The sequence below is a fragment of the Xyrauchen texanus genome, chromosome 19 (genome assembly GCF_025860055.1).
Source record: "Xyrauchen texanus isolate HMW12.3.18 chromosome 19, RBS_HiC_50CHRs, whole genome shotgun sequence".
Lineage (NCBI taxonomy): Eukaryota > Metazoa > Chordata > Actinopteri > Cypriniformes > Catostomidae > Xyrauchen > Xyrauchen texanus.
In genome coordinates, this window is record NC_068294.1 from 8,849,331 (window position 1) to 8,876,357 (window position 27,027).

The 27,027-nt window shown below is 37.0% G+C and overlaps 1 protein-coding gene across 2 annotated transcripts in view; it reads left to right on the forward strand.

Annotated features, from left to right (window-relative positions):
* The window catches only part of slc44a1b (solute carrier family 44 member 1b), a 53,954-nt gene that overhangs the window by 25,778 nt on the left and 1,149 nt on the right, over positions 1–27,027 (forward strand). For both annotated transcript variants that reach the window (XM_052150218.1, XM_052150219.1), the window contains 11 exons: positions 1,094–1,187; positions 1,286–1,455; positions 2,075–2,164; positions 6,511–6,677; positions 6,775–6,961; positions 10,492–10,660; positions 11,909–12,065; positions 15,151–15,234; positions 15,369–15,506; positions 18,542–18,778; positions 23,868–23,972. In XM_052150218.1, coding sequence (XP_052006178.1) covers positions 1,094–1,187; positions 1,286–1,455; positions 2,075–2,164; positions 6,511–6,677; positions 6,775–6,961; positions 10,492–10,660; positions 11,909–12,065; positions 15,151–15,234; positions 15,369–15,506; positions 18,542–18,778; positions 23,868–23,972 — 1,598 coding nt within the window. The remainder of the gene's footprint in view (positions 1–1,093; positions 1,188–1,285; positions 1,456–2,074; positions 2,165–6,510; positions 6,678–6,774; positions 6,962–10,491; positions 10,661–11,908; positions 12,066–15,150; positions 15,235–15,368; positions 15,507–18,541; positions 18,779–23,867; positions 23,973–27,027) is intronic.

Consider the following 27,027-nt stretch of genomic DNA (forward strand, 5'->3'; position numbering starts at 1 on the left):
GGTCATGGAATATTTTGAAAAATACCTAAATGTCCTGGAAAATAATTATTTGTCCTGGAAAATATTTTAGTATAATAGCACTGTTTGACTGTGTTGCTAACAAGGTTTTTGTTTCATACACAAAAATATGGTAATGATCGGGATTTATAAACAAATTTGTATTGTTTTGTCACTGCCGGCGGCTGCACATTGTGAAACAACGTCAACGGTTGACTGTCATGATCGAATCCCTGTCACATACATTTTCTGCTCATCTGCTGTCATCTCAGCAGTATGATATAGTATAAAATACGATTTATTTTCGTTGCAACATTGCTGTTGCGTTATCCACAAAAACATTTGAGTTAAAAAACTTTAGATAACAATGACGGTCAGAACATTGATTTTTTTGAAAAACGAATTCACACCCTGAATTGTAGCATGGTGATTTGGCCTTTACACCTTGGTATGTGAATACATATTCAATAATTCAACGATCGGAGTCTGCTTCTACTGCGATTTCCACATGTAGTATGCGGAAAACACGGACGAAATCACAGAATCTAGTCATAAAAATGGCATTCAGAATGTCATGGAATGTGACATATTTGGACAAAAATGAATGTTTGAATACACAATTAATCTAATTGAAATTGTGATTATGCCCTTGTGTGATTTAATTATACCGCAAAAGTGATTTAATTGAATATATATATTGTCTGCAAGTGATGCGTGCTTCAAAATATATATGTGAAGCCGGCTGCTCACAGACTGAAAACACCTCATAATGATCATCACGCCTGCTCTTGCGTGTGTGAGATGACAGAGAGCAGAACACTCTGAAGTGTGCAGCGCATACAGACTATGTATTTATTTAATGAAATTACAGCTTGGCCGTGTAGCGAACTGCTTGTCTGGAGGTAAGAATCTATTGTCCAAAACACACTGAAACGCCAAAATAAAAAAGTATTTTGTATTTTAGCTTAAATGTTACACTTGTTGGGCACATAAAATGTCCTGTGAAATTGTGCCTTGAAAGAGTGGGAACTCTGATGTGTGATATTGAATAAATTGCATCTGTTTTCCTCTTTTTTTTTTTTTTTTTTTCTTTTAGGGTCTGAGCTTTGTTCATATGAGTTACCTGGTCATAAGTACCCACAACTTCCCGAGCGCTTCGACAAGTGTCCCAAACTTCCAGTACCAGAGAGGTATTAAAACAAACCCTTGATAAACAATCTCCTCCTTTAAAGCTTCTCTTTCATCCTTGATCTGTCCTCTATCATTCTGGCCTTTTCTATCACTGCAGCAAAGCTCTTCCAGTATTTAACCGCTGCACGCCGGTGGATATCTCCTGCTATGCTAAGTTTGCTGAAGCGGTGGTGACGTTTGTCAGTGATAACAGCATGTTAAACAGACTGATCGCCGGGGTGGCGGCCAGCAAAGAGATCATTGTCGGGCTTTGTCTGCTGGCGCTAGGTAACTGACTTTTCTCTCCGGTTGCCGTTGAACCTGAATTGATTTAATTGTCTGATAATGAGTGTTTATCTGTGAAATTATTCTCATTTGAAATGGATAATTGTGGTCCCTTGATATTTAGATCTAATCAAGACTCATTAAGTTCTGCATGATTAAGCATTAACAAACAGATGTCTTAATGTAAGGCCTGTTGTTGAAATTATTGCAGGATTTTGAGCCCTTAAAGACATCATGAAATGGCATTTGCAAAAACTTGTGTAATCTACAATCCTTGTTTAAACACTTGATTGTATCCATCTGGGTTTGATTGGATTATGATAATTAGCTGTAATATTATTGGTTAATGTGTTATGTTCCCCACCCACACAGCATTGGTGATGTCAGCAGATTTGAAAAGTAATTTCAAAAGTAGATGAAAGATTTTGAAAACATCTTGTTTTCAGAATAAAATACAGCGATGAATGCTGAATTGTGCACAATAATATAACGATTAGTATACAAAAAGTAAATTGGGTCGAGTTTGATTTCATGTTGTCTTTAAACACTCATTATTTCCGAGATCTCACTCTGTCGGAGGTGTATTCTTCTAACTGCTCAATCTGTTTTGTGCATGCTGCAGTTCTGTCCATGATCCTCATGGTGATAATCCGTTACATCTCTGCTGTCCTGGTTTGGATCCTCACTGCAATGGTGGTTCTGGGTTCTCTGGGCAAGTTTACTTTCTCTGCACTACTTTTCTCCTCTTATGCTGTGAATGGCATCATTGCTTTCTGTGTTTGCACATTTCAGGTACTACTCTTAAATCAACATTTGATAGTTGAATATTATTGGTTGGACAGATTTTCAAATCAAGTCCTCTTGGTTCTCATCATCAACCACTTTCACACATGAAGCCCAATAAATTGCTGGATTAAAGGGATAGTTCACCCTAAAATTAATATTCTGTCTTCATTTACTCACCCGATTTACTCAACCTCGATGTGGTTACTCGTTACAAACCCATATGACTTTGGCCACATACATACTGCAGCTAAATGCCTTTGTCAGTTCACCTTTTAGTGCGTTATCTTGTTTGTACACACACCGTTCTGTAATTTACTGGCGTGACAACAGCATTGTACTACCAAATTAACTACCGAATAGTGGAAGTGGTTGTGACAACCACATTATCATATATTCTACATGCAGTGTATACCAAAACAAATTGATCAACTAGTTGTTAATGACATAATTGATAGCCAGTGTAAGATGTGACGGTCTTCTCCTGGTGTAAATCATGCAAACAGAGGTTCAGTATGTGACGCTTTTGGAGCATCTCACTTTGGTTGCGTTGCATCATGAACAGTGTTTTTAGGTCACTGTGTCAAGTTAAACGTAGTTGAAACCTACAAAAACACATCTCGAAATCCTTGCATTCGGAATAAAGTTCAACCGTGCCCGCCCAAAAAGTATTTTTGCACAAGCTTTTCATAAAATACTTCATAAAAGAGCATATGTGCAATAAACCAAACCAACCTGCTACGAGGTGAATCACAACATTACAAACTTTGTTTTGAGCCATAAAAGTATTTTAAAATTTCACAAAGGGACAAGACTGTGCACTTACCGTCTTTCACAAGGGCACACTCTACAATCCCACGAAGCACTGCGAAATATAATTACATATGAATCATTGGGGTTGTTGATTATAAGTATAGAAACAATATATTCAGAAATGTACAGGTAGTTTAAAGGTGAAGGGAGACTGACTTGACTGCGTCATTGACAATGTGTGCACGTTTCGCTGGCTTTGTTGGCCGTGGTTCTCTGATTAGTGAAGCTTTCTCTGCTTGACCATGTTTGAAATTTGCCACTAATCATTTTCACATGTAAATGAATTTTGTGGCAAACTTGCGGCAAATTGTCCATTGATGCAAAAAGGTTGGCTGCATGTTCACCACTACCGGTGAAGAGCTGCAAACTTCTGGCAAATATAGACAACTGCCACACCACTGTGGGAGGCATTTAGAGGAGCATTTAAATATGAGGATGCACAAGACTACATGTAAAACCTGAACTAATGTGACATTACAATGTATTATCAATGAATTCATGCCTCTTTCTGTTAATATAATTCACACGAGATCAGTAAAAGAAGCTGTTTTAACGACTCGATAATGATTTAAAGTAAAATACCATATATATGCAGTAGAAAATGTGTAATGTGTTTTGTTTACATTCTGTATTCATTACGCTAATGCGCTAACACGCTATATGCGGCCATAATATGCCCCAGTTACACTCTGCTACTGTACTTTATGATGACTATGATACGACTGCAAAGATGGGTGTATAAAAGAGTGTTAATGGGTAAAATGCAGACAAAAGAATGATGATAAGAGAGGCATATCTTACTTTAGGCAGATGTGTGAATGGCTTTTGAATAGGCACTTGATTAGTCGAGTAAATTTGATTCCTTTTGTAGACTAATTAAACAAAAAATCACATGACGTAGTCTTGGAAAATGTCTCTACATGAACGATCGTACAGATGTTGGTAAATTTGCACCAGCTAGCTAATAACGCTACATGCTGGTGTGTTCTTATTGACTGATTTTGACTGACTGCACAAGATAAACAGAATTAGGTGATGGCCTTAAGGTAGGTGAAACTTCAGGTCACACCTACTGATGACGTAGATCAATGGCAGTAAGAAGGTGTTGAACAGCCGGTTCTAATTTTTCCTAAATGTTTGCCCACCGGACCACCGAAACGAATGCAAAAACACCTTCTTTCTGGCCAGATTTAGTTCTAAATTATATCAAACTTGTTCGTTTTTTGATTCTGTATGCAGTATATCGGGACCTTAAGATGTTTTCCTGAAAGTTTGTCCTTGCGAGCTGTTACAAACCACCGAAACTAATGCAAAAACACCTTTGTTTTGGCCAGATGTTGTTCTAAATGTCATCACACACGTTCGTTCTTTGTTTTCATATGAAGTGTGCCGGGACCTTTTTATTTAGTTGAAATTTTGCTATCAAACGATTGTTAAAGAAAGATGTTGAAATAATGCAGACTGGTGGCTTCAAAAAAGGCATACACCATCGATGAAACCTCTGAGCTCATGGTAGGTCAGTCTCTAAAGGTTTAAAGGTTATCTTTGAAAATCAGTTTGTCAATGGAAAAAATTTATTTGGAGTGTTAATTTTTACTTCCTGAACCACACTTTTGCCATATGTCCTGCTGTGCTAGAAATGCAAGAATGCATTCTGATCTTGTGCTGTTGCTAGTGGACCTAGTGCGGTTTGTTGTTTGCACAGCTGCACGTTGCATATACAGCTTCAGTTTCATTTACTGCCCCCTTTTGAAAACAGGTAGTATTTCAAGCTTGCATTGCTTTGATGGTAGAAATATTCCTTATAATTGTCTGGGGACATAATTCATTGGGTTAATTTTTTAAATAATAATAAAAAACAATTTAGCACACAAAATTGTTATATTTACGATTTCTGTATTTTCCCTGCTTTCTATATATATATATACACTCACCTAAAGGATTATTAGGAACACGATACTAATACTGTGTTTGACCCCCTTTCGCCTTCAGAACTGCCTTAATTCTACGTGGCATTGATTCAACAAGGTGCTGAAAGCATTCTTTAGAAATGTTAGCCCATATTGATAGGATAGCATCTTGCAGTTGATGGAGATTTGTGGAATGCACATCCAGGGCACGAAGCTCCCGTTCCACCACATCCCAAAGCTGCTCTATTGGGTTGAGATCTGGTGACTGTGGGGGCCATTTTAGTACAGTGAACTCATTGTCATGTTCAAGAAACCAATTTGAAATGATTCGAGCTTTGTGACATGGTGCATTATCCTGCTGGAAGTAGCCATCAGAGGATGGGTACATGGTGGCCATAAAGGGATGGACATGGTCAGAAACAATGCTCAGGTAGGCCGTGGCATTTAAACGATGCCCAATTGGCACTAAGGGGCCAAGAAAACATCCCCCACACCATTACACCACCACCACCAGCCTGCACAGTGGTAACAAGGCATGATGGATCCATGTTCTCATTCTGTTTACGCCAAATTCTGACTCTACCATCTGAATGTCTCAACAGAAATCGAGACTCATCAGACCAGGCAACATTTTTTTAGTCTTCAGCTGTCCAATTTTGGTGAGCTCTTGCAAATTGTAGCCTCTTTTTCCTATTTGTAGTGGAGATGAGTGGTACCCGGTGGGGTCTTCTGCTGTTGTAGCCCATCCGCCTCAAGGTTGTGCGTGTTGTGGCTTCACAAATGCTTTGCTGCATACCTCGGTTGTAACGAGTGGTTATTTCAGTCAAAGTTGCTCTTCTATCAGCTTGAATCAGTCGGCCCATTCTCCTCTGACCTCTAGCATCAACAAGGCATTTTAGCCCACAGGACTGCTGCATACTGGATGTTTTTCCTTTTCACACCATTCTTTGTAAACCCTAGAAATGGTTGTGCGTGAAAATCCCAGTAACTGAGCAGATTGTGAAATACTCAGGCTGGCCCGTCTGGCACCAACAACCATGCCACGCTCAAAATTGCTTAAATCACCTTTCTTTCCCATTCTGACATTCAGTTTGGAGTTCAGGAGATTGTCTTGACCAGGACCACACCCCTAAATGCATTGAAGCAACTGCCATGTGATTGGTTGATTAGATCATTGCATTAATGAGAAATTGAACAGGTGTTCCTAATAATCCTTTAGGTGAGTGTATATATATATATATATATATATATATATATAATTGCTACCATTCACACATGACCACCAAAATTCTAAACTTTGGGATTGGTTCCAACTCTTTTTCAGCAAACTATTTGCATCACATCATCCTTGTACATGTTCAAACAGCTAATTTTACACTCAGCAATGCAACAGCTTCATAAGAAAATTCTGTTTGACAATGGGTATTCATGTAATGTAAAATATACAACAGATGCTATATTTGTGAAAGAACCTAATGACAATGCAGTTTAATCTGATACATGTAGTTACAGTGTTGAAATGGGATTTTGGGTTGTGTACTTTGTTTCTCAGGAGGCACCAGCGTTCTGTGGTGGTTATATATCGACTACAGAATGACAACGAATGAAACGATATCTAAGGACTTGAAGGAATTAGATGAGGCCAATGGTGACATAAAGCCCCCGAAAAACCACGCTCAAGGTCTTCTCATCTACGCAGTTTCAGCGACTGTGTTTACGGTATGCCCTCTTCTCACTGTGTGCATCTTTTAGAGAGATCTCAGCTGGTATTTTTCACTATGCCACACTGCTAATTTCCCCCTTTCTGCTCTGGCAGGGAATTTTGTTGCTTCTGATGTTGTTCATGAGGAAAAGGGTGGCCCTGACCATTGCCCTTTTCCATGTGGCAGGAAAAGTGTTTATTCACCTTCCACTGCTGGCACTACAGCCCTTCTATACTTTTCTCGCTCTTTCTGTATTCTGGGTCTACTGGATACTGGTCCTTCTCTTCCTCGGCACCACTGGTGAGATCACCTTAAAGTGAAACTTCTCTCCAAATTCACTAATGGTGTTCCAAAACCATATGACTTGTTTTTTGAAAGAATGTTTTTGCTGACATACAGGAAAAATAATTTTTTTTTTACAAAAAAGCCCTACAACTGCTTTAAAAGTAGTCCACATGACACATGCACTCTATTCCAAGTCTTCTAAAGACATATGATTGCTTTGTGTGAGGAATTGAGTTAAACTGAAGTAATAATAACAAAAATAAAATCTCTTCCGCTTTGGCTCTTAAACTGTCATTCACATTTCCGCATTTTCGTACTTGGCATGTCATATTCAGTTACAAGACGTGTGAGAACCAATGGCATTTGGTTTTGTTAACATTAAACCTGGGGTGATGTGTCTTGACACTGCAAGTTTGAATATGTGCATACACTAATGACATTTGAGAGCTGTGGCAGATGGGAATATTTTCAGTGAATAACAATGTAAGTCTGTTCCTCACATGTATAGAAATTTATGTTGTTATGCATTATGACTTCAGAAGACTTGGAATATGATGCATAAACTGTATGGACTATTATGTTGTTGTTGTTGTTGTTGTTGTAGTTCCTAGTCATTGTACGCTTTTATCGTATTTATGGATTTCATTTTGCGTTCAATGAAAGAAAGTCTTTGGATCTTTGGAACAACACGAGTGTGAGTACATTTTGTCAGAATTTTAAAATAATATAAATTATGGTAAAATATCCCTTTTAAAGGGATATATGTTGATTGCCACATAAACTAGTTTTGACTTGGGCCTTGTTTATTAAAAAAATGCAGTTAGGGACTTAAGTAAATGGGGCCAGTCCCTAAATGCTGAGTACACACCTTTTTACCCTTTAAGCTCTGAGGGTGTTTTTTAAAGATTCCTGTTTCATTGGCATACCCAAATTTAACTCAACACAAATATTATAAAAGTTATAAAAATATTATAATTAAACTATACCAAACACTTTTTTTTTTTTTTAAGTAATTTCTTTTACAAATGTTTTTATTATATAGATTGAGACATTCCTAAGAAAAATCACAAAAAGAGGAAGAATGTATTCCATTCTTCATTACTAACAAAAAAGAGCTCTTTACGTATGGCATTTTTTAAAAGTGCATTAAACATTACATGGATGAAATAAACATTAAATCTAATAGCAATGACAGTGCATGCCAAAGTGTATAATGCAAAACGCTGAGACATCAAGTTCATTTTAAGTGTAGGGAAAAGTAAAAAAAAAAAATTAAAAGTGACTACAGAACCATCAAGTAAAGTGGAAGTGGTTTGACCAAATGGACGGTATCTAAACTGGCGAGCAATTGGAGGCAGAGTGCCCTGGACAGGTGTTGATCCACGATGGAGGATGGTATGTTTTGTTACGTTAACTCTATACTCTCCTTGAAAGCTTCACTTTATTTAGTTGACCAGCTACTGGAAGCTTGCTTCTAAAACAACCAAGCTCAATTTAACTGTTACACTTGTGTAAAATCACCATGCAACAACTGCTTTATGCAGCACAATGAGCTAGTAGCTAACAGCTAGCGGTCGTGTTATTGTTTTAGTCAGTTTGTGTCGTGTTTAAGATAAAGTCATGGCAGCAGAGGCGGCGTAACTATGACGATCAGCCTATAATCCCACCCACGTTGACGGGGCACTAAACTGCAGTGGAAATGCAAGCACAGAAAAGTAAAGCGAGTAGAGTTGAGACGAGTCGAACCATAACATGCAGTGGAAAAGTGCCATTTAGAGGTGGTATCCACTAGATCCTTTGAAGCAATTAAGTTCAATGTGTGTTCTAAACTCTGACTGACTTATTTTTAACCCTTACTACTTAGTAATAGTCCATTACCTATTCCTTAGCTGAGGTGCATATCTTACTGTTGTAACGTAAAAGGAGCACATGCTCAAAATTTTCATGTTTAAGACTATTACACTTCGGTGTAAGAATATGATGATGTTGATATGAAAATTATCAATAAATTATTTACAATTTACTGCCGTTGCCTTGTTAACATATAATCATGTAATCTATAAAAAGTAACTGTTTGATTACAAGTTTTTAAAAATGTATTTAAATCCAATTACAAGTACTCCGTTTTTGTAATCTGATTTCATAATCCAGATTACATGTAATCTGTTACTACCCAGCACTGCATGTAGACTTTAGTAATGTCTTTAGTAATGACATTTCACAGAATGACTTTCATGAGTCATCATGGAGGACCTGGCGCCATCTCCTGGTGGACATTTGTAAATAGCGTGATTGATCACATGACTCTCTGCCCAAATATGGAGGACTATCACCACCGGTTGGAGCAATCAGAACCCAATCCAAGTGGTTTTGTTTTCCATGATGCTACAGTATTTCTGATGATGTCATCTTATCCAGGAAAGCTAACATGTTTGTAACCAGAAGCTGTGCGCACATTGTGCGTTGTGTGAATTATCTAATGATATATGCATCCGATTACTTTGTATGTGGTCGCGTTTTAAAGATAATCATCTCTTCTAAGTAATGGTAAGCGAGATTGCATGTTCTGTTTGTTTATCGTGAAGTTATAAGCAAAACATTGTATATAAGCAACATCTGTTCATATGAAACATGAATGTCAAAAACATATGCTTAGCTATTACTCGCTAGATTTTTCGGTGAGTAAAATTTTTTTGTTATATTATACTCTTTGAGAGCTTTCCAACAACATATGGCTTGTGGCTATATGATGAGTTTGATGTTTTTACAGATGAAAATAATAGGTACGGTACAAATGTTTCAATAAATGATCAAAACGGAACACTTCTGATTTGTCTGCAAATTTCAAAGCACTTGTTCAGTTTTTTCATAATGCCTACATCAGCTTCTAAGCTTTCAAATGATCCCTATTTTGTGTTGGTCAAGACTGTAGTTATTAATATTATGATAATATTGTTTTCTTTGGGGGCCCATCCGAGCTTAAAGGGTTAAAAGTTTTGCTATAAGATATGTGTGAACATGTGATAAAATCACTTAAACATACTTATTTGTGTAAAATTATATCCAATTGCAGGATTGCATCCCTAACCTAAGTTGTAAAATTGGATAAAACTTTACAGAGATATTTAGTAAGAGATTTTCGTTATCACACTAAAATAATAATTTTTTGAACAAATGAGGGACGAGTCGAAATACATCTTTGTTGAAATGAAAATGATTCTACAAATGGTGTTAATTGAGCTTCACTTGTATTGAACCCTGAATATTCCTTTTAGTAACTCCTCAATGTCAAATTCAAACCTCAGTCATACTATAGTAAATGTTAATGATTTTATACTATAATATATTGTACATTTTAAAATGTTTTTTTTTTTTTTAATAATGTGTACTGAATTTAAAATGCATTCTGTTCAAGTTGTTTGTACTGATAATTTTAGCAGAATTTTGCTCAGTAATATCGTTCTCATTTTAAAAATGAGCATTACCATTTTAGAAGGCTCTTACAAACACAACAGAATCTCAGACTTGCACGTTCTGGTCCACAGGGAACCCAGAGAAGAATGAGGACACTGGTTTGGTTGAGTTCAGGCTCACAGGCGCGCTGCAGTACATGACCTGGTACCACGCAGTGGGTCTGATCTGGATCAGTGAGTTCATCCTGGCCTGTCAACAGATGACCGTTGCTGGTGCTGTGGTAACCTACTATTTCACAAGGTCTGGATTGCTCCCTTCTATTGTTGTTTTTAGAGAGAAGATGCACTCAATGCCACAGTTTTCTCTTGTTTATACTGTGTAATTTTTCAGAGACAATGACAGTGGCCCAAAAAAGTATTCAGACACTTTTGGAAATCTATGTCGCTTTTAATGATGCTAGAGCTTTTCTCAGAACTAACTTAATTTTCTTTGTCATTTTTGACAACCAGTGAATGTAAAATACTTTTTTATTTAATTTTAACAGTATATTGTTATACTACAATTTTTAAACAATGTTTTAAAATGTGAAAACTAACAAACTTTTTGTGAAGTGTTTTGTTTGAAAAGTGTTTTTGTATGGCACCAACAATCATCCATATGATTATCTAATCAGCCAATCATGTGGCAGCAGTGCATAAAATCAAGCAGATATGGGTCAGGAGCTTCAGTTAATGTTCACATCAACCATCAGAATGGGGAAAATTTTGATCTCAGTGATTTCAACAGTGGCTTAATTGTTGATGCCAGACGGACTGGTTTGAGTATTTCTGTAACTGCTGATCTCCTGGGATTTTCACACTCAACAGTCTCTAGAATTTACTCTGAATGCTGCCTAAAACAAAAAAACATCCAGCGAGCGGCATTTCTGTGGATGGAAATGTCTTGTTGAGGAGAGAGGTCAACAGAGAATGGACAGACTGGTTTGAACTGGCAAAGTCTACAGTAACTCAGATAATCACTCTGTATAATTGTGATGAGAAGAATATAATCTTAGAATGCTATTCTGAGATGCAGGTTGGTGCTGTTTTGGTGGCACGAGGGGGACCTACACAATATTAGGAAGGTAGTTTTAATGTTGTGGCTGATCGGTGTAAATTCCATCTAGTTTGTTATTTTGTTATTTAATGCACATTCTTATTTTAAGTCTTTTTTTGGCTCAAGTGTACTTTTTGGGTCACTGTGTAAGTAAAGCATTTGTAGACTGATTTCCAAGTATAGTGTGAACAATGTGGCTTTGTGGCATTTTTAATATTTATTTTTTTATCAACTTTTGTACTGCCATTTGGTGCTGCCAGCTGTGCAGAAATTACACAGTGCAGCTTTAAACACCTTAAAAATAAGACCTTAGCATTTTATAATATTATTTTTGTGGAAGTTTGAGCCTATCACTTTATTTTTCTTCAGCTAATCTTTAGTGTTGATTACAGTTATACCTTGAAAGGTGAAGTTGATGTATGCTTTAGAGTAACTTTTCTCATAATTCTCCAGGGACAAAACCAAACTCCCAGTGACGCCCATCCTGTCATCAGTGCTGCGGCTGGTGCGCTATCACCTGGGCACTGTGGCCAAGGGCTCCTTCATCATCACCCTGGTCAAGATCCCACGCCTCATCCTCATGTACATTCACAACCAACTCAAAGGAAAGGTAGATACACAGCTCTGTTTCAATGATAGTCCCATTGAAATAAAATTTTTAAAAATTAAAAATCATACATGTTGAATGTTTGTTTATGACAAGATGCTTTTTTACTAGGACAACAGGACAGTGAGCTTGTATTTTCTTTTATATAATTTTTTATATATGCATCATATTTTATACTAAACTGTTATTCTTAATGCACGCTCTTGCACGTGTATTTATATCACTGTAACTTGTGTTATATTATCCAGACATTATAAAATGAGAAGTTGGATTCTGGAGTCCGTTTGGTAGATACTCGTAGATAAATACATGTGCAAATATAAATAGGACATATATTTACACAACAGCGCTCTTTCCTCATCTCACTCGTATAAAAAACACAGACAATATATTCCTCAAAATGCATCCACACCATAGAAAGAACATAATGAAACAGTTATGCTGAATTAGGTAAATAAATGCTATATTAATCTATACAAGCTGAAGGTGCGGACAGGAGATTGGTATAAATATGTTTGTTGAACAGCAACAGCACTGACTTACATCAAATGTTCGTCTCACCAGATTTGGTGTGAATGGGCCTTAACACTAGTATTCTGTACTGACTGGTGTACAAAAAATAAAAATTTATTTTTTATACTAGGGTGTTTCAGCTTCAGGCACTTTCTTAAAAGTAAAGTAAAAAAAAAATGTAACAATTTTGTATTGTTTAAAATTCTGTGATGGAAATGACACTGATGGAAAGTTTCTGAAATAAAATGACAGACTCTTTTGTCTTGCTAAGGCTAATTTCATAGCCAACATTTTATGTTTCTTAAAAACACACTATTGAATATACTTTCACACTTTTTGCCTGGTTTGGCAAAGTTACAGCTTGATTTTAGAAAGTACACTAACTTTTGAAACAAATAAATAAGTCTTGGTTGCTAAATTGTTTGGTGTGGTGGAAATGACCCCACAACTGTTGGAAAGTCATATATATATATATATATATATGTTTATATATTACACACCTAAAGGATTATTAGGAACACCTGTTCAATTTCTCATTAATGCAGTTATCTAATCAACCAATCACATGGCAGTTGCTTCAATGCATTTAGGGGTGTGGTCCTGGTCAAGACAATCTCCTGAACTCCAAACTGAATGTCAGAATGGGAAAGAAAGGTGATTTAAGCAATTTTGAGCGTGGCATGGTTGTTGGTGCCAGACGGACCAGTCTGAGTATTTCACAATCTGCTCAGTTACTGGGATTTTCACGCACAACCATTTCTAGGGTTTACAAAGAATGGTGTGAAAAGGGAAAAACATCCAGTATGCAGCAGTCCTGTGGGCGAAAATGCATTGTTGATGCTAGAGGTCAGAGGAGAATGGGCCGACTGATTCAAGCTGATAGAAGAGCAACTTTGCCTGAAATAACCACTCGTTACAACCGAGGTATGCAGCAAAGCATTTGTGAAGCCACAACACGCACAACCTTGAGGCGGATGGGCTACAACAGCAGAAGACCCCACCGGGTACCACTCATCTCCACTACAAATAGGAAAAAGAGGCTACAATTTGCAAGAGCTCACCAAAATTGGATAGTTGAAGACTAAAAAAATGTTGCCTGGTCTGATGAGTCTCGATTTCTGTTGAGACATTCAGATGGTAGAGTCAGAATTTGGCGTAAACAGAATGAGAACATGGATCCATCATGCCTTGTTACCACTGTGCAGGCTGGTGGTGGTGGTGTAATGGTGTGGGGGATGTTTTCTTGGCACACTTTAGGCCCCTTAGTGCCAATTGGGCATCGTTTAAATGCCACGGCCTACCTGAGCATTGTTTCTGACCATGTCCATCCTTTTATGGCCACCATGTACCCATCCTCTGATGGCTACTTACAGCAGGATAATGCACCATGTCACAAAGCTCGAATCATTTCAAATTGGTTTCTTGAACATGACAATGAGTTCACTGTACTAAAATGGCCCCCACAGTCACCAGATCTCAACCCAATAGAGCATCTTTGGGATGTGGTGGAACGGGAGCTTCGTGCCCTGGATGTGCATTCCACAAATCTCCATCAACTGCAAGATGCTATCCTATCAATATGGGCCAACCTTTCTAAAGAATGCTTTCAGCACCTTGTTGAATCAATGCCACGTAGAATTAAGGCAGTTCTGAAGGCGAAAGGGGGTCAAACACAGTATTAGTATCGTGTTCCTAATAATCCTTTAGGTGAGTGTATAATAAAATATATTTGTATACTAAATAATTTTCACACAATAAATATTTAAATGGTTTGTTCATTCCACTCTTTGCTTTGATTATCATAGTCCTAAACATGTCATCATTTTGTAATGGATTGTTATATTATAATATTGAAAGTCTGGGACAAGGTTAAACAGTAAAATCTATTCATAATAGGCACTGGGAAAGTTACAAAAATAAAGGATGAAAACCCGGTAAAAAAAAATCTAAATCAGTTATTATGAGACCTTGTTAAAATAATAAAAAATTAAAAAAAGAAAGAAAAAAAGAAATGTTTGTTTTTAATAAAAATAAACCACTGGTAAATGAAAGCTGAAGAAAACCCCACATAAAAAGTCCCAAATCTTTTATTAAAAATGTTTTTTCTTCTTCTTTAGAATAACTTAGATCATGGGCATTTATTAAAATAAATAGTACCCAATTTTGTAACATGATGTCTTTAAACTAAAAATACTAGTTGACTATGAAAATATGCAAAAAGTAAAACAAGATGTTGATGCACAGTTTCCTCTTTCTGAAATGTCACACAAATAATCGTTTGGTATTTTGTTGTGATTTGGGTAGGTATATTTTGAAGGTAACACTGCAAGCTGTTTGTTATTGTCCTCTTGGGTTCCACTTAGGTGACGTATCATTTACTTGATATATGGCCGGGGACCTTGGGAATATAAATGAGCTAATAGATATCAACAGGAGCTTTATATGGGCAGATTTGGAACATTAAGGGTGAGCTTGACAAATGCTCACTGCTCTAAAGAAAAGAACAAGAGCAATGTACTGTGGGTAATGTTTGCTTGTGTTTTGATTCTGATCTCCCCATGTACACACCCCATAGGAAAACGCTTGTGCTCGCTGCATGCTGAAGGCCTGTATCTGCTGTCTGTGGTGCCTGGAGAAGTGCCTCAATTATTTGAATCAGGTGAGCCGGTTAATGGTTTACTCTCACAAACTGCAATTTGAGGTTGCTTGCTCATGCAGATTGATATTTTAGTGCTCACTGATGTGTGGTGATGCATCTGTTTATGCTTGTGGTGACAATCTTTCTGTTTGCAGAATGCATATGCGGCAACGGCCATCAACAGCACCAGTTTCTGTACGTCGGCCCGTGATGCCTTCATGATCCTGGTGGAAAACGCTCTACGGGTGGCGACCATCAACACCGTGGGAGATTTTGTACTGTTTCTGGGCAAGGTGAAGGGGAGCTTATGTGGGTTCTGTGGGAAGTGGGTTATGGGTTACAGGAAGTATTTAAAGATCAGAGCTGTAAGTTAAAAGGTTGTTGTTTTGGTCTCATGGTTGCTACAGGGTGGAAACCTTCATTGATTTTGAACAGTTTTAAGGGTTCATATCATACTTTTTAATATTTTAGGTCTTTGTGCCAAAAAGTAGTCAAAAGTTAGTTTTTAATGACCATTATTTTCACCCCTTCCCTGACCCGTAGAAATAAACTGTCCTTTTTGTCTGCTACTGTGCCTTTAGACTTATATGTTAAATTACTTTGTTTACAATATCGTGACTGACAAGTCGTAGACGCTTATCACTGAATAGATGTCATTGACACATAGATCTGGGTGGCCATGTGTTAATTTTTTAAGTTTCTAATGTCAGATATCCAAGGATTTTAGAGCTGTATTTGCAGCTTAGATTCAATTCAAAAAATGCTATTTTTGGAAATGTACAATATTTATTTTTACGAACCATTTTTACTTTAAAAGTTCAAGGAAATTTGTAACCCTCATGATATGACCCATTTACGATTGTAATCTCTTGCTAATTCCTTGATGGCTTTGAGTTGTTCTCACATTTAGTGTGACCAGTGTATTCCGATTTTCCAAACAAATGACTCTTGAGTCGGTTCTTTTAAATCTACATTGTGAAACTCCCAGTGCGACCAGTACAGTCAGATTCCTGAACTAATGACTCTTAAAAATCTGTTCTTTTGAATCTACTGCATAATACACACAGCGTGAATCTACAACTTGAAACATACAGTGCGACCAGTGTAGTCCGATTCCCTCACTAATGACTCTTATGAATCTTTTGTTTTGAATCTACAGCGTGAAACATACAGCATGACCAGTGTAGTCTGATTCTTGAACTAATGACACTTATGAATCGGTTCAATTGAATCTACAATGTGAAACATACAGCACGACCATTGTAGTCCAATTCCCGAATGAATGACTCTTAAGGCCCTGATATATTATATATGAAATCAAAGACCAAACCACCTACTTTGAGGCAGACAGCTAATTTTGTTTACATTGTTCAGTTAGTCAAGATCAGTCAGATTCAGCATGAACAAAACGGCGTGCAGAGTTATTAGCGAGCTGGTGCAAATTGACCTACATCTGTACGGGCGTTCGAAAGAGACATTTTCCAAGACTATGGAATCGACTCAAATACTCTCAAGTGCCCATTCACTCATGTACCGTCTGCAGCGAAAGCTATTCACACATCTGCCTTAAGATATGCCTATCATCATTCTTTTGTCTGTATTTGACCCATTAACACTCCTTTATATACCAATCTTTGCAGTTGTATCTGTGTAAATTACAAATTACATAAATTACAATGACAGAATATAATCGGTGCATATTATGGCCACGTATAAAGTTTTAGCACATTAGCATAATGAATTTAGAATGTAAACAAGACAAATGAAACATTATCTACTGCATATACATATCGGTATCAGCCACCACATTTAAAACCACATACCTAATATTGTCTAGGTCCCCCTCGTGCCACCAAAACAGCTATGACACGTTGAGGCATGGACTCCACAAGACCTCTGAAGGTGTCCTGTGATATCTGACACCAAGACATTAGCAGCAGATCCTTCAAGTCCTGTAAGTTGTGAGGTGGGGCCTCCATGGATTGGATTTGTTGGTCCAGCACATCCCATAGAAGCTCAATCGGATTGAGATCTGGGGAATTTGGAGGCCAAGCCAACACCTTGAACTCTTTGTCATGTTCCTCAGACCATTCCTGAACAATTTTTCAGTGTGGCAGGGCACATTATCCTGCTTGAAGAGGACACCGCCATCAGTGAATACCGTTACCATGAAGGGGTGTACGTGGTCTGGAACAATCTTTAGATAGGTGGTACGTGTCAAAGTAACTTCCACATGAATGCCAGGACCCAAAGTTTCCCAGCAGAACATTTCCCAGAGCATCACACTGCCTCCTCCAGCCTGCCTTCTTCCCATGGTGCATCCTGCTGCCATCTCTTCCCCAGGCAAATGACGCATACGCACCCGGCCGTCTACATAAACTAAAAGAATAAGTGATTCATCAGACCAGGCCACCTTCTTCCATTGCTCCATGGTCCAGTTCTGACACTCACATGCCCATTGTACGTGCATTCGGCAGTGGACAGGGGTCAGCATGGGCACTCTGACTGGTCTGCGGCTACGCAGCCCCATACATTGTTTGTTCTGATATCTTTCTATCATGGCCAGCATTAAGTTTATCAGCAATCTGTGCTACACAAGCTCTTCTGCTCTTCTGAATATTCTCAAACAGTATACCATTGCTCTGTTGTTTCAAACTTCTTTTTATCCCTGAACGGAGAACGAAGAAGAACTTCTCCGGAAGTGTATTGGGGCCTTTATGAATCGTAAAACATACATCGAGACCAGTGTAGTTCGATTCCCAAATGAACGACTCTTGCGAGTCTGTTTTTTTTTAATCTGCAAAACATTTGAAACTGCAAAACATACAGTGCTTCCTCTTGAACGAATGACTCTCATCAGCCAGTCATTGTTAGTGAATCAAAAACGTATTGAACCGCGAGCCATTTCATTTCTTCATGAATGATATGGACCAAGAATTGTTATCGTGTGTGCACTTTAGGCTTTTTGAAACTTAAACCTTCTGTTAAAATATGAAATTATCGCATAATTTGGTAACAGGCTGCTGAGAACAATAAATCCAATAAAAATTGCATTTCTAAAATACTAAAAGAATCGTTAATGGGACTGTTAAGGAACCAGAATCAATAAGAACAATTGAGATCAGAAACAATATTTTTATTTCCTAACAATTCCCATGACTAGTAAAGTGGGGATTATGCTGTGTAATGCTACTTGTATATCGATCAGGTGATTTAATAACATTGTGAAACCATGAACAACCTGTTATGTAACTGTTCAATGTTTCTCAATACTTGTTACTTTGAGCAATACCTAAAAACTGAACATTTATGTATTTTACCCATGCAGATCCTGATTGTGACGTGTACAGCGTTTGCAGGGGTGTTGGCTCTGAACTACCAGAGGGATTACACGGAGTGGGTGCTGCCACTCATTATCGTGTGTTTGTTTGCATTCCTGGTGGCACACTGCTTTCTGTCTATCTTCGAAATCGTGGTGGACGTGCTCTTCCTCTGCTTTGCCATTGACACCAAATACAACAACGGCACACCTGGGAGAGAGTTCTACATGGACAAGGCCCTGATGGTGAGTCACCATCCTGAAGAAAAAAGTAGAGAATGGTTCATATTGATTTTACAGTATATGGCCTACATTTTTATTTTTAGTGATGATTATTATTATTGGTATATTTCTATTTTTTACAATTACACCTAAATAGTCATTACCACAATGAAAAAATAATATGCATTATCAATATTTTATAATTATAAAATATATATATATCAGTATCTCACAAAAGTGAGTACACCCCTCACATTTTTGTAAATATTTGATTATATCTTTTCATGTGTCAACACTGAAGAAATGACACTTTGCTACAATGTGAAGTAGTGAGTGTACAGCTTGTATAACAGTGTAAATTTGCTGTCCCCTCAAAATAACTCGGCACACAGCCATTAATGTCTAAACCGCTGGCAACAAAAGTGAGTACACCCCTAAGTGAAAATGTCCAAATTGGGCCCAATTAGCCATTTTCCCTCCCCGGTGTCATGTGACTTGTTAGTGTTACAAGGTCTCAGGTGTGAATGGGGATCAGGTGTGTTAAATTTGGTGTCATCACTCTCACACTCCCTCATACTGGTCACTGGAAGTTCAACATGGCACCTCATGGCAAAGAACTCTCTGAGGATCTGAAAAAAAAGAATTGTTGCTCTACATAAAGATGGCCTAGGCCATATGAAGACTGCCAAGACCCTGACACTGAGCTGCAGCACTGTTTATATATATATATATATATATATATATATATATATATATATATATATATATATATATATATATATATATATATATATATATACATATATATATATATATATATATATATATATATATATATATATATATATATATATATATATATACATGTATATATATATACGTATATATATATATCGTATATATATATATATATATATATATATATATATATATATATATATATATATATATATATATATATATATATATATATATATATATATACGTATATATATATATATATATATATATATATATATATATATACGTGTATATATATATATATGTATATATATATATATATATATATATATATATATATATATATATATATATATATATATATACGTATATATATATATATATATATATATATATATATATATATATATATATATATATATATATATATATATATATATATATATATATATATATATATATATATATATACGTGTATATATATATATATATATATATATGTATATATATATATATATATATATATATATATATATATATATATATATATATATATATATATATATATATATATACGTATATATATATATATATATATATATATATATATATATATATATATATATATGTATATATGTATATATGCATATGTATATATATGTATATATGTGTATATGTATATATATATATATGTGTATGTATATATTTCAAAAATACATTAAATAAGTAACTTTTAACTGTAAACACAGAGGTAAAAAAAAACATTGATCTTAAAAATGCTTTAATCTGTGTTCAATAACTTTCTCTGTCACTTGGGTTGGATGAGAAACCCATAAATGGTTTCTCTGTTTGAAGCGCACTTGCCATCTGTGTCACGTTTTTGTGGTTGTAGCTTCTTTCATTCCCTTTGCATGTAGGCTGTATGCTGACTTGGATACAATTAATATTTCAGGATTCAGATGGTGTCCCAGATATTCTCTGTGGACAACTTCCAACTTTCATTGGACATTTTTTTAAATGCATGCAAGCTGGTTTCTTATGCACTTGAATGGAAGCTGATTTATTATGAAAGGTGGTTTCCCTTTCACCTGTATTTAGCCAAATGGTGCAGCCAAAAGCTTTGTGAAATAAAAGAAAAAACTAGAGCCAAGTGATGCTGCACTGAATCACAGCCCCTTAGAAATACTAAGTCATTGGCAGTAGAGGTTGTTGCACAGCGAAAGACTGAGAGATGGTTTGGTTAAAAGTGTTTCTGTTTTTTCTGTCTTCAGTTACTGGGACCATTTAAGCCTGTTTTCGTACTAAAGCATTTGTTGCAAACCCAAGTAAATTTTATGTCCAGTTGGTTTGATTGGTGTGAAAGTTTTTCCCAAACTCAGATGAGCACCAAGGAACCCTAGTCCGCTTGAAAATTGGGCTCTGGAGACAGGTTTATATGGACTTCAGTATGAATTGTAATTGGTATGAAAATAGTCTGACCTATTTTGTGGAAGTGAATTGCTACTGCTGACGTATAATATTTTGTATAATGTGACAATCGCAAAATTATTTCCAAGGTAAGTGGAAAAGGTTAAACAGAGGTTTGTAGAGGAAATTGAATGTTTGTTAAAAATATGGCCCAATTAAAATACACAACTTTTGAAAGCTGAGATTTTCAAACCTTTTCTATGCATTTAAGTTTTGGTAGTACAATTAGGGATGGGAGGACTAGGAGTTAATTAGTGAGGTAGACTAGTTTATCTTAATATTTGTATTTTTTTTAAGACCCCTGCTTTCTTTTCATTTCTTTTGTGCTCTGCAATAGGACGTATCCTTCAGTATGTGAATGCCATGCAAGAAACGTGTCTGATTGGGTCTGTCTGATTATGATCTGTTGTAATTAGGGTTGTCCATTTATATACAATTTTAATTGAATTATACATACATGAAATGCTGATTAAATTATTCGCATTGTAATATTTGCTAAATAAAACACCCCAAAATAAAGATAATTCAGTATATTCATTGAAATAATCAAAAATATTATAAATAATAAGTATAATAATTTAGATAATTTAAAGGCATTACATTATTGTGGCTGATGAGTAAATCATTGATTAGAAAATTTGCTTTAGAAGTCAATATATTGTTTGATTTATTTACATATAACTGAACATGAACCTATGGTATCACTGGCCTACATTCCCCAGTGATCCATTTTATGATTAATATAATATAACAATTTAATATAACTTAATATCAGGTTGGTTTGGTTCCAAAAACAACAGTGTAAATGTAAATTGGACTAAAATTGCGGTCACAACATATCTTTGCATGTCAAAATTCCGCAGGTGCATTACAGTCATCTCAATGGAAATTTGCACGATCTTCTTCCAGTGGTGAAGAAATCATCATAAAAGCCCTAAAACAAGACAATTTGTCGTCATAATCGTGAAAGCCCTAAAACAGACAATTAGTCGTCATAATCGTGTAACCCCTAAAACAGACAATTAGTCGTCATAATCGTGAAAGCCCTAAAACAGACAATTAGTCGTCATAATCGTGTAACCCCTAAAACAGACAATTAGTCGTCATAATCGTGTAACCCCTAAAACAATTAGTCGTCATAATCGTGAAAGCCCTAAAACAGACAATTAGTCGTCATAATCGTGTTATCCCTAAAACAGACAATTAGTCGTCATAATCGTGTAACCCCTAAAACAGACAATTAGTCGTCATAATCGTGTAACCCCTAAAACAGACAATTAGTCGTCATAATCGTGTAACCTCTAAAACAATTAGTCGTCATAATCGTGTAACCTCTAAAACAGACAATTAGTCGTCATAATCGTGTAACCTCTAAAACAGACAATTAGTCGTCATAATCGTGTAACCCCTAAAACAGACAATTAGTCGTCATAATCGTGTAACCCCTAAAACGGACAATTAGTCGTCATAATCGGTAACCCCTAAACGGACAATTAGTCGCCATAATCGTAACCCCTAAAACGGACAATTAGTCGTCATAATCGTGAAAGCCCTAAAACAGACAATTAGTCGTCATAATCGTGAAAGCCCTAAAGCAGACAATTTGTCGTCATAATCGTGTAACCTCTAAAACGGACAATTTGTCGTCATAATCGTGTAACCTCTAAAACGGACAATTAGTCGCCATAATCGTAACCCTAAACGGACAATTAGTCGTCATAATCGTAACCCCTAAACGGACAATTAGTCGCCATAATCGTGAAAGCCCTAAAACGGACAATTAGTCGCCATAATCGTGGTAACCCCTAAAACGGACAATTAGTCGCCATAATCGTGAAAGCCCTAAAACGGACAATTAGTCGTCATAATCGTGAAAGCCCTAAAACAGACAATTAGTCGTCATAATCGTGTAACCTCTAAAACGGACAATTAGTCGTCATAATCGTGAAAGCCCTAAAACGGACAATTAGTCGTCATAATCGTGTAACCTCTAAAACGGACAATTAGTCGTCATAATCGTGAAAGCCCTAAAACGGACAATTAGTCGTCATAATCGTGTAAGCTCTAAAACAGACAATTAGTCGTCATAATCGTGAAAGCCCTAAAACAGACAATTAGTCGTCATAATCAAGTCGATAACCCCTAAAACAGACAATTAGTCGTCATAATCGTGTAACCCCTAAAACAGACAATTAGTCGTCATAATCGTGTAACCCCTAAAACAGACAATTAGTCGTCATAATCGTGTAACCCCTAAAACGGACAATTAGTCGTCATAATCGTGTAACCCCTAAAACAGACAATTAGTCGTCATAATCGTGTAACCCCTAAAACGGACAATTAGTCGTCATAATCGTGTAACCCCTAAAACGGACAATTAGTCGTCATAATCGTGAAAGCCCTAAAACAGACAATTAGTCGTCATAATCGTGTAACCTCTAAAACAGACAATTAGTCGTCATAATCGTGAAAGCCCTAAAACGGACAATTAGTCGTCATAATCGTGTAACCTCTAAAACAGACAATTAGTCGTCATTATCGTGAAAGCCCTAAAACGGACAATTAGTCGTCATAATCGTGTAACCTCTAAAACAGACAATTAGTCGTCATAATCGTGGAAAGCCCTAAAACGGACAATTAGTCGTCATAATCGTGTAACCCCTAAAACAGACAATTAGTCGTCATAATCGTGTAACCCCTAAAACAGACAATTAGTCGTCATAATCGTCTAACCTCTAAAACATCTGCTCTGTCCAGCAGAAATCCGCTTACTGCATCATACTGACTGAGACTTGCAAAAACAAGTTTAATTGCTCTGTTAGTAGGAAGCTTCTCTATTACTGTTGTGTAATTGTTTTTTTTATATAGTTAATCGCACAGAATTAACATGTTTTATTTTCTGCAGGAGTTTGTGGAGAACAGCCGGAGGTCAATGGCGATGGAGGAGCGGGGGCGCAGCAAGCGCGCCCATCCCAAGGAAGATGTAGAGTTGACGGAAGTTAAGGCCATGGTGAGTGGTGATGTGGGTGTTGCAGGGACAGAGTGGCAGATCTTACAGGAGTTTCACCTGTACTATCTGCTGCTGTTCGTGCTGGTGGACTGGGCCCTATCAGAGCACACGCTGGTGTTGTGCCTCACCCAAGACATGATCATCTTCCTGTCTGTCTGCCTGCCCACCTCCACCCTCTTCTTCCTGGGCACTCTGCTCCAGAACATCCCCGTCGCTGCTGCTGCTGCATACTGACTAATGCTTCCTCACCACCTCCCTACATCCATTCTTTCATCCATCCTTTTTTCTTCACACTAACAGAGCACAAGCATCTAGTTTTCTATTTGTGGATTCATAGTTTTATTTTTCATAATTATTATTATTTAATTTTTTTTATCCATTCATGCCTCTTTTTTACTGACTTTCTTGAACTTATTTGGTGGCTGTAAACTGTATTTTTATATCTGTGGCCTTAAAATCACCATGTTGCTCTTTGGAGGAAAGATAATTATCTACCAGACTGGATAAACAAGAGGACCAGAGGAAGGGAAAGGTAATGATAACAGTCTTTCACTGTAACGTTTGGTGTCAAAATATCACCTGTATTTTAACAGGTATTATGGATTCCCCATCATTTTTATTGGCCATCTTTCAGCTGTGAAAGTTAAAGTTGACATTGGAAATAGACAGTCTTTGGATTGTTAAACAGTTGTAAAGTCTAACTTACTGGACATACCATTGGAAATCATGCAGTTTACTCACCTGAATTATTATTGTGCAGCTCTGGGATATTGTGGTTAGCTTTTAGTAAGAACAGGATAGTTTGTCTTATAGGATATAATTGGAACACACTGTACATGGGTAGTTGACATGAAATGTCAAGCAGTGTCTAAACTTTACTGCATTTTAATGTGGTTAACGACATACATTTTGGCCTGATCCTCAAACAAAGCTTTTAGGAGTACTTGGTTGTACAGTATGTACCTCTTTTATTGTGCTTTTGCATCCTTTTTTGAGCTTGAAAGCTTGGATGGAAAAGACCCTCCAGTCCCAGAGTTTTAATTTTTGGGTGAACTATCAACTTAAACAACATTTAGCTAAATCTGATATCACTTTACGTGCTTTATGACCTCATCTTAAAGGAAGATTCAAGGTTAAATACAAGTTAAGCTCAAGCCAAGCGCACACTACACGACTTGCAGTCGGCGCCCTATGACTCAATCTTGTTTTCCGTCGTGCTGGTGTGCACACTACAGGACTGATCGCAGACTGGGTGTATCAAAAACATGATCATTCCTCACTGACTGAAGCCTGTGTACACCTGTTATTAAGATGCGTTTTGGGTGATCCGATCACAAGTGTACAAGCGAGACATCACCGTTACACCTGGCCTCTTTTGAACACTTGTGTTCAGATTTCATGGGGAAAGTCTCTGATTTCACGAGGACATCAGTTATTACGTATGAAGTTTACTGAATGATAATAAAGGTTCAAAAAAGGAAAGAAGAACGGTTTCTCTTAATTATACTTGCATTTAACATAAGCGCAAACATGACGTTAAAGGCTAATTACATGTATTAAGTGAGTTTCTAATGTGCATGTTTCTCATATCTGAATGTTGATATCTGACACACTGAAGAATTTTGTGGATTTCTTAGTTCTTTTTAAAATGGTCATATCGTATGGTTATTTTAAATCTGCTCGTAACCGGCAAAGTTTAAATTCTTGTTTTATTAAGTGGCATTCTGCTGCTGTGGCTCTAAGAGCCCATTGTCTGAATGTGTCTGAGGGGGACAAATCTGAAAACATTTTGGACCTTGTTATAGCTGTCTTTAGTGAAGTCCTGTTTCAAATTGATCAGATAAAACACTTTTAAAAATTACAAAAGTGCAACTAATTGACAAACTTGCACAGTTTATACGTGAAACTTTTTGCGCCGATTTGTACCAAAGAAATATATATATATAAAAAAAAACCAGATGAAAATAATAAAGAGGGAGGGAGATTGGGTGATGTTTTGTTTTATTTTATTTTTGTATAATTTTTTTTGTCTCCTGCTTCCCAATAACTTGGTCTCCTCTTGTGCTCTCTCTATACTTCATTGGCTGTGGCTCATTGTAGGTCTCTCACTCGTTGGGACACACCTGATGAGAAGACGTCTACATATCAAGCTGGTATGAAAGGGCGTGTCGCAGGAGTGTGCACACTACATGACCGTTAGTCGTGAGATCTGAGACTTCTCTTCGCAGACCAGTTGCTATCTCAAACCATATAAAGAGACTAGCTTGAGTCCTGTAGTGTGCGCTAGGCTTCAAACGACAGCATTTGTAGCATAATGATAACCACAGAAAAATTTTCGACTCGTACAAATATAGATTTTCTTCATTTGAACAATCTCGATATTGATATTTATTTTTTTTCTCCCCAATTTGGAATGCCCAATTCCCAATGCGCACTTAAGTCCTTGTGGTGGTGTAGTGATTCACCTCAATCCAGGTGGCGGAGGACGAATCTCAGTTGCCTCCGCGTCTGAGACCGTCAGTCTGTACATCTTATCACATGGCTTGTTCAACAGATTACCACAGAGACATGACGCGTGTGGAGGCTTCACGCTATTCTCTGCGGCATCCACGCACAACTCACCACGCACCCCACCGAGAACGAACCACATTATGGCGATCACAAGGAGTTTCCCCCTTGTGACTCTACCCTCCCTAGCAACCGGGCCAATTTGGTTGCTTAGGAGACCTGGTTGGAGTCACTCAGCATGCCCTGGATTCGAACTCGAGACTCCAGGGGTGGTAGTCAGCATCTTTACCACTGAGCAACCCAGGCCTCCCCCTCCATACACCGTGCAACCCTCCATTACACTGGGAGGAAATCACTGACATTTGCAACCAAATTTCGCGCTATGCAACTAAAATGTATATGGCTGGTAAATGTTTACAGTTCACTCACCAGTAATTGTGTAGTATAGTGGTGGAGTATTCAGCAGCGAGATCCTTTCACTGCGTGTTAATTGGTGATTAAAAATGGCAATAAACTTAAATGGGTAATAAATGGAAATGAAATGATC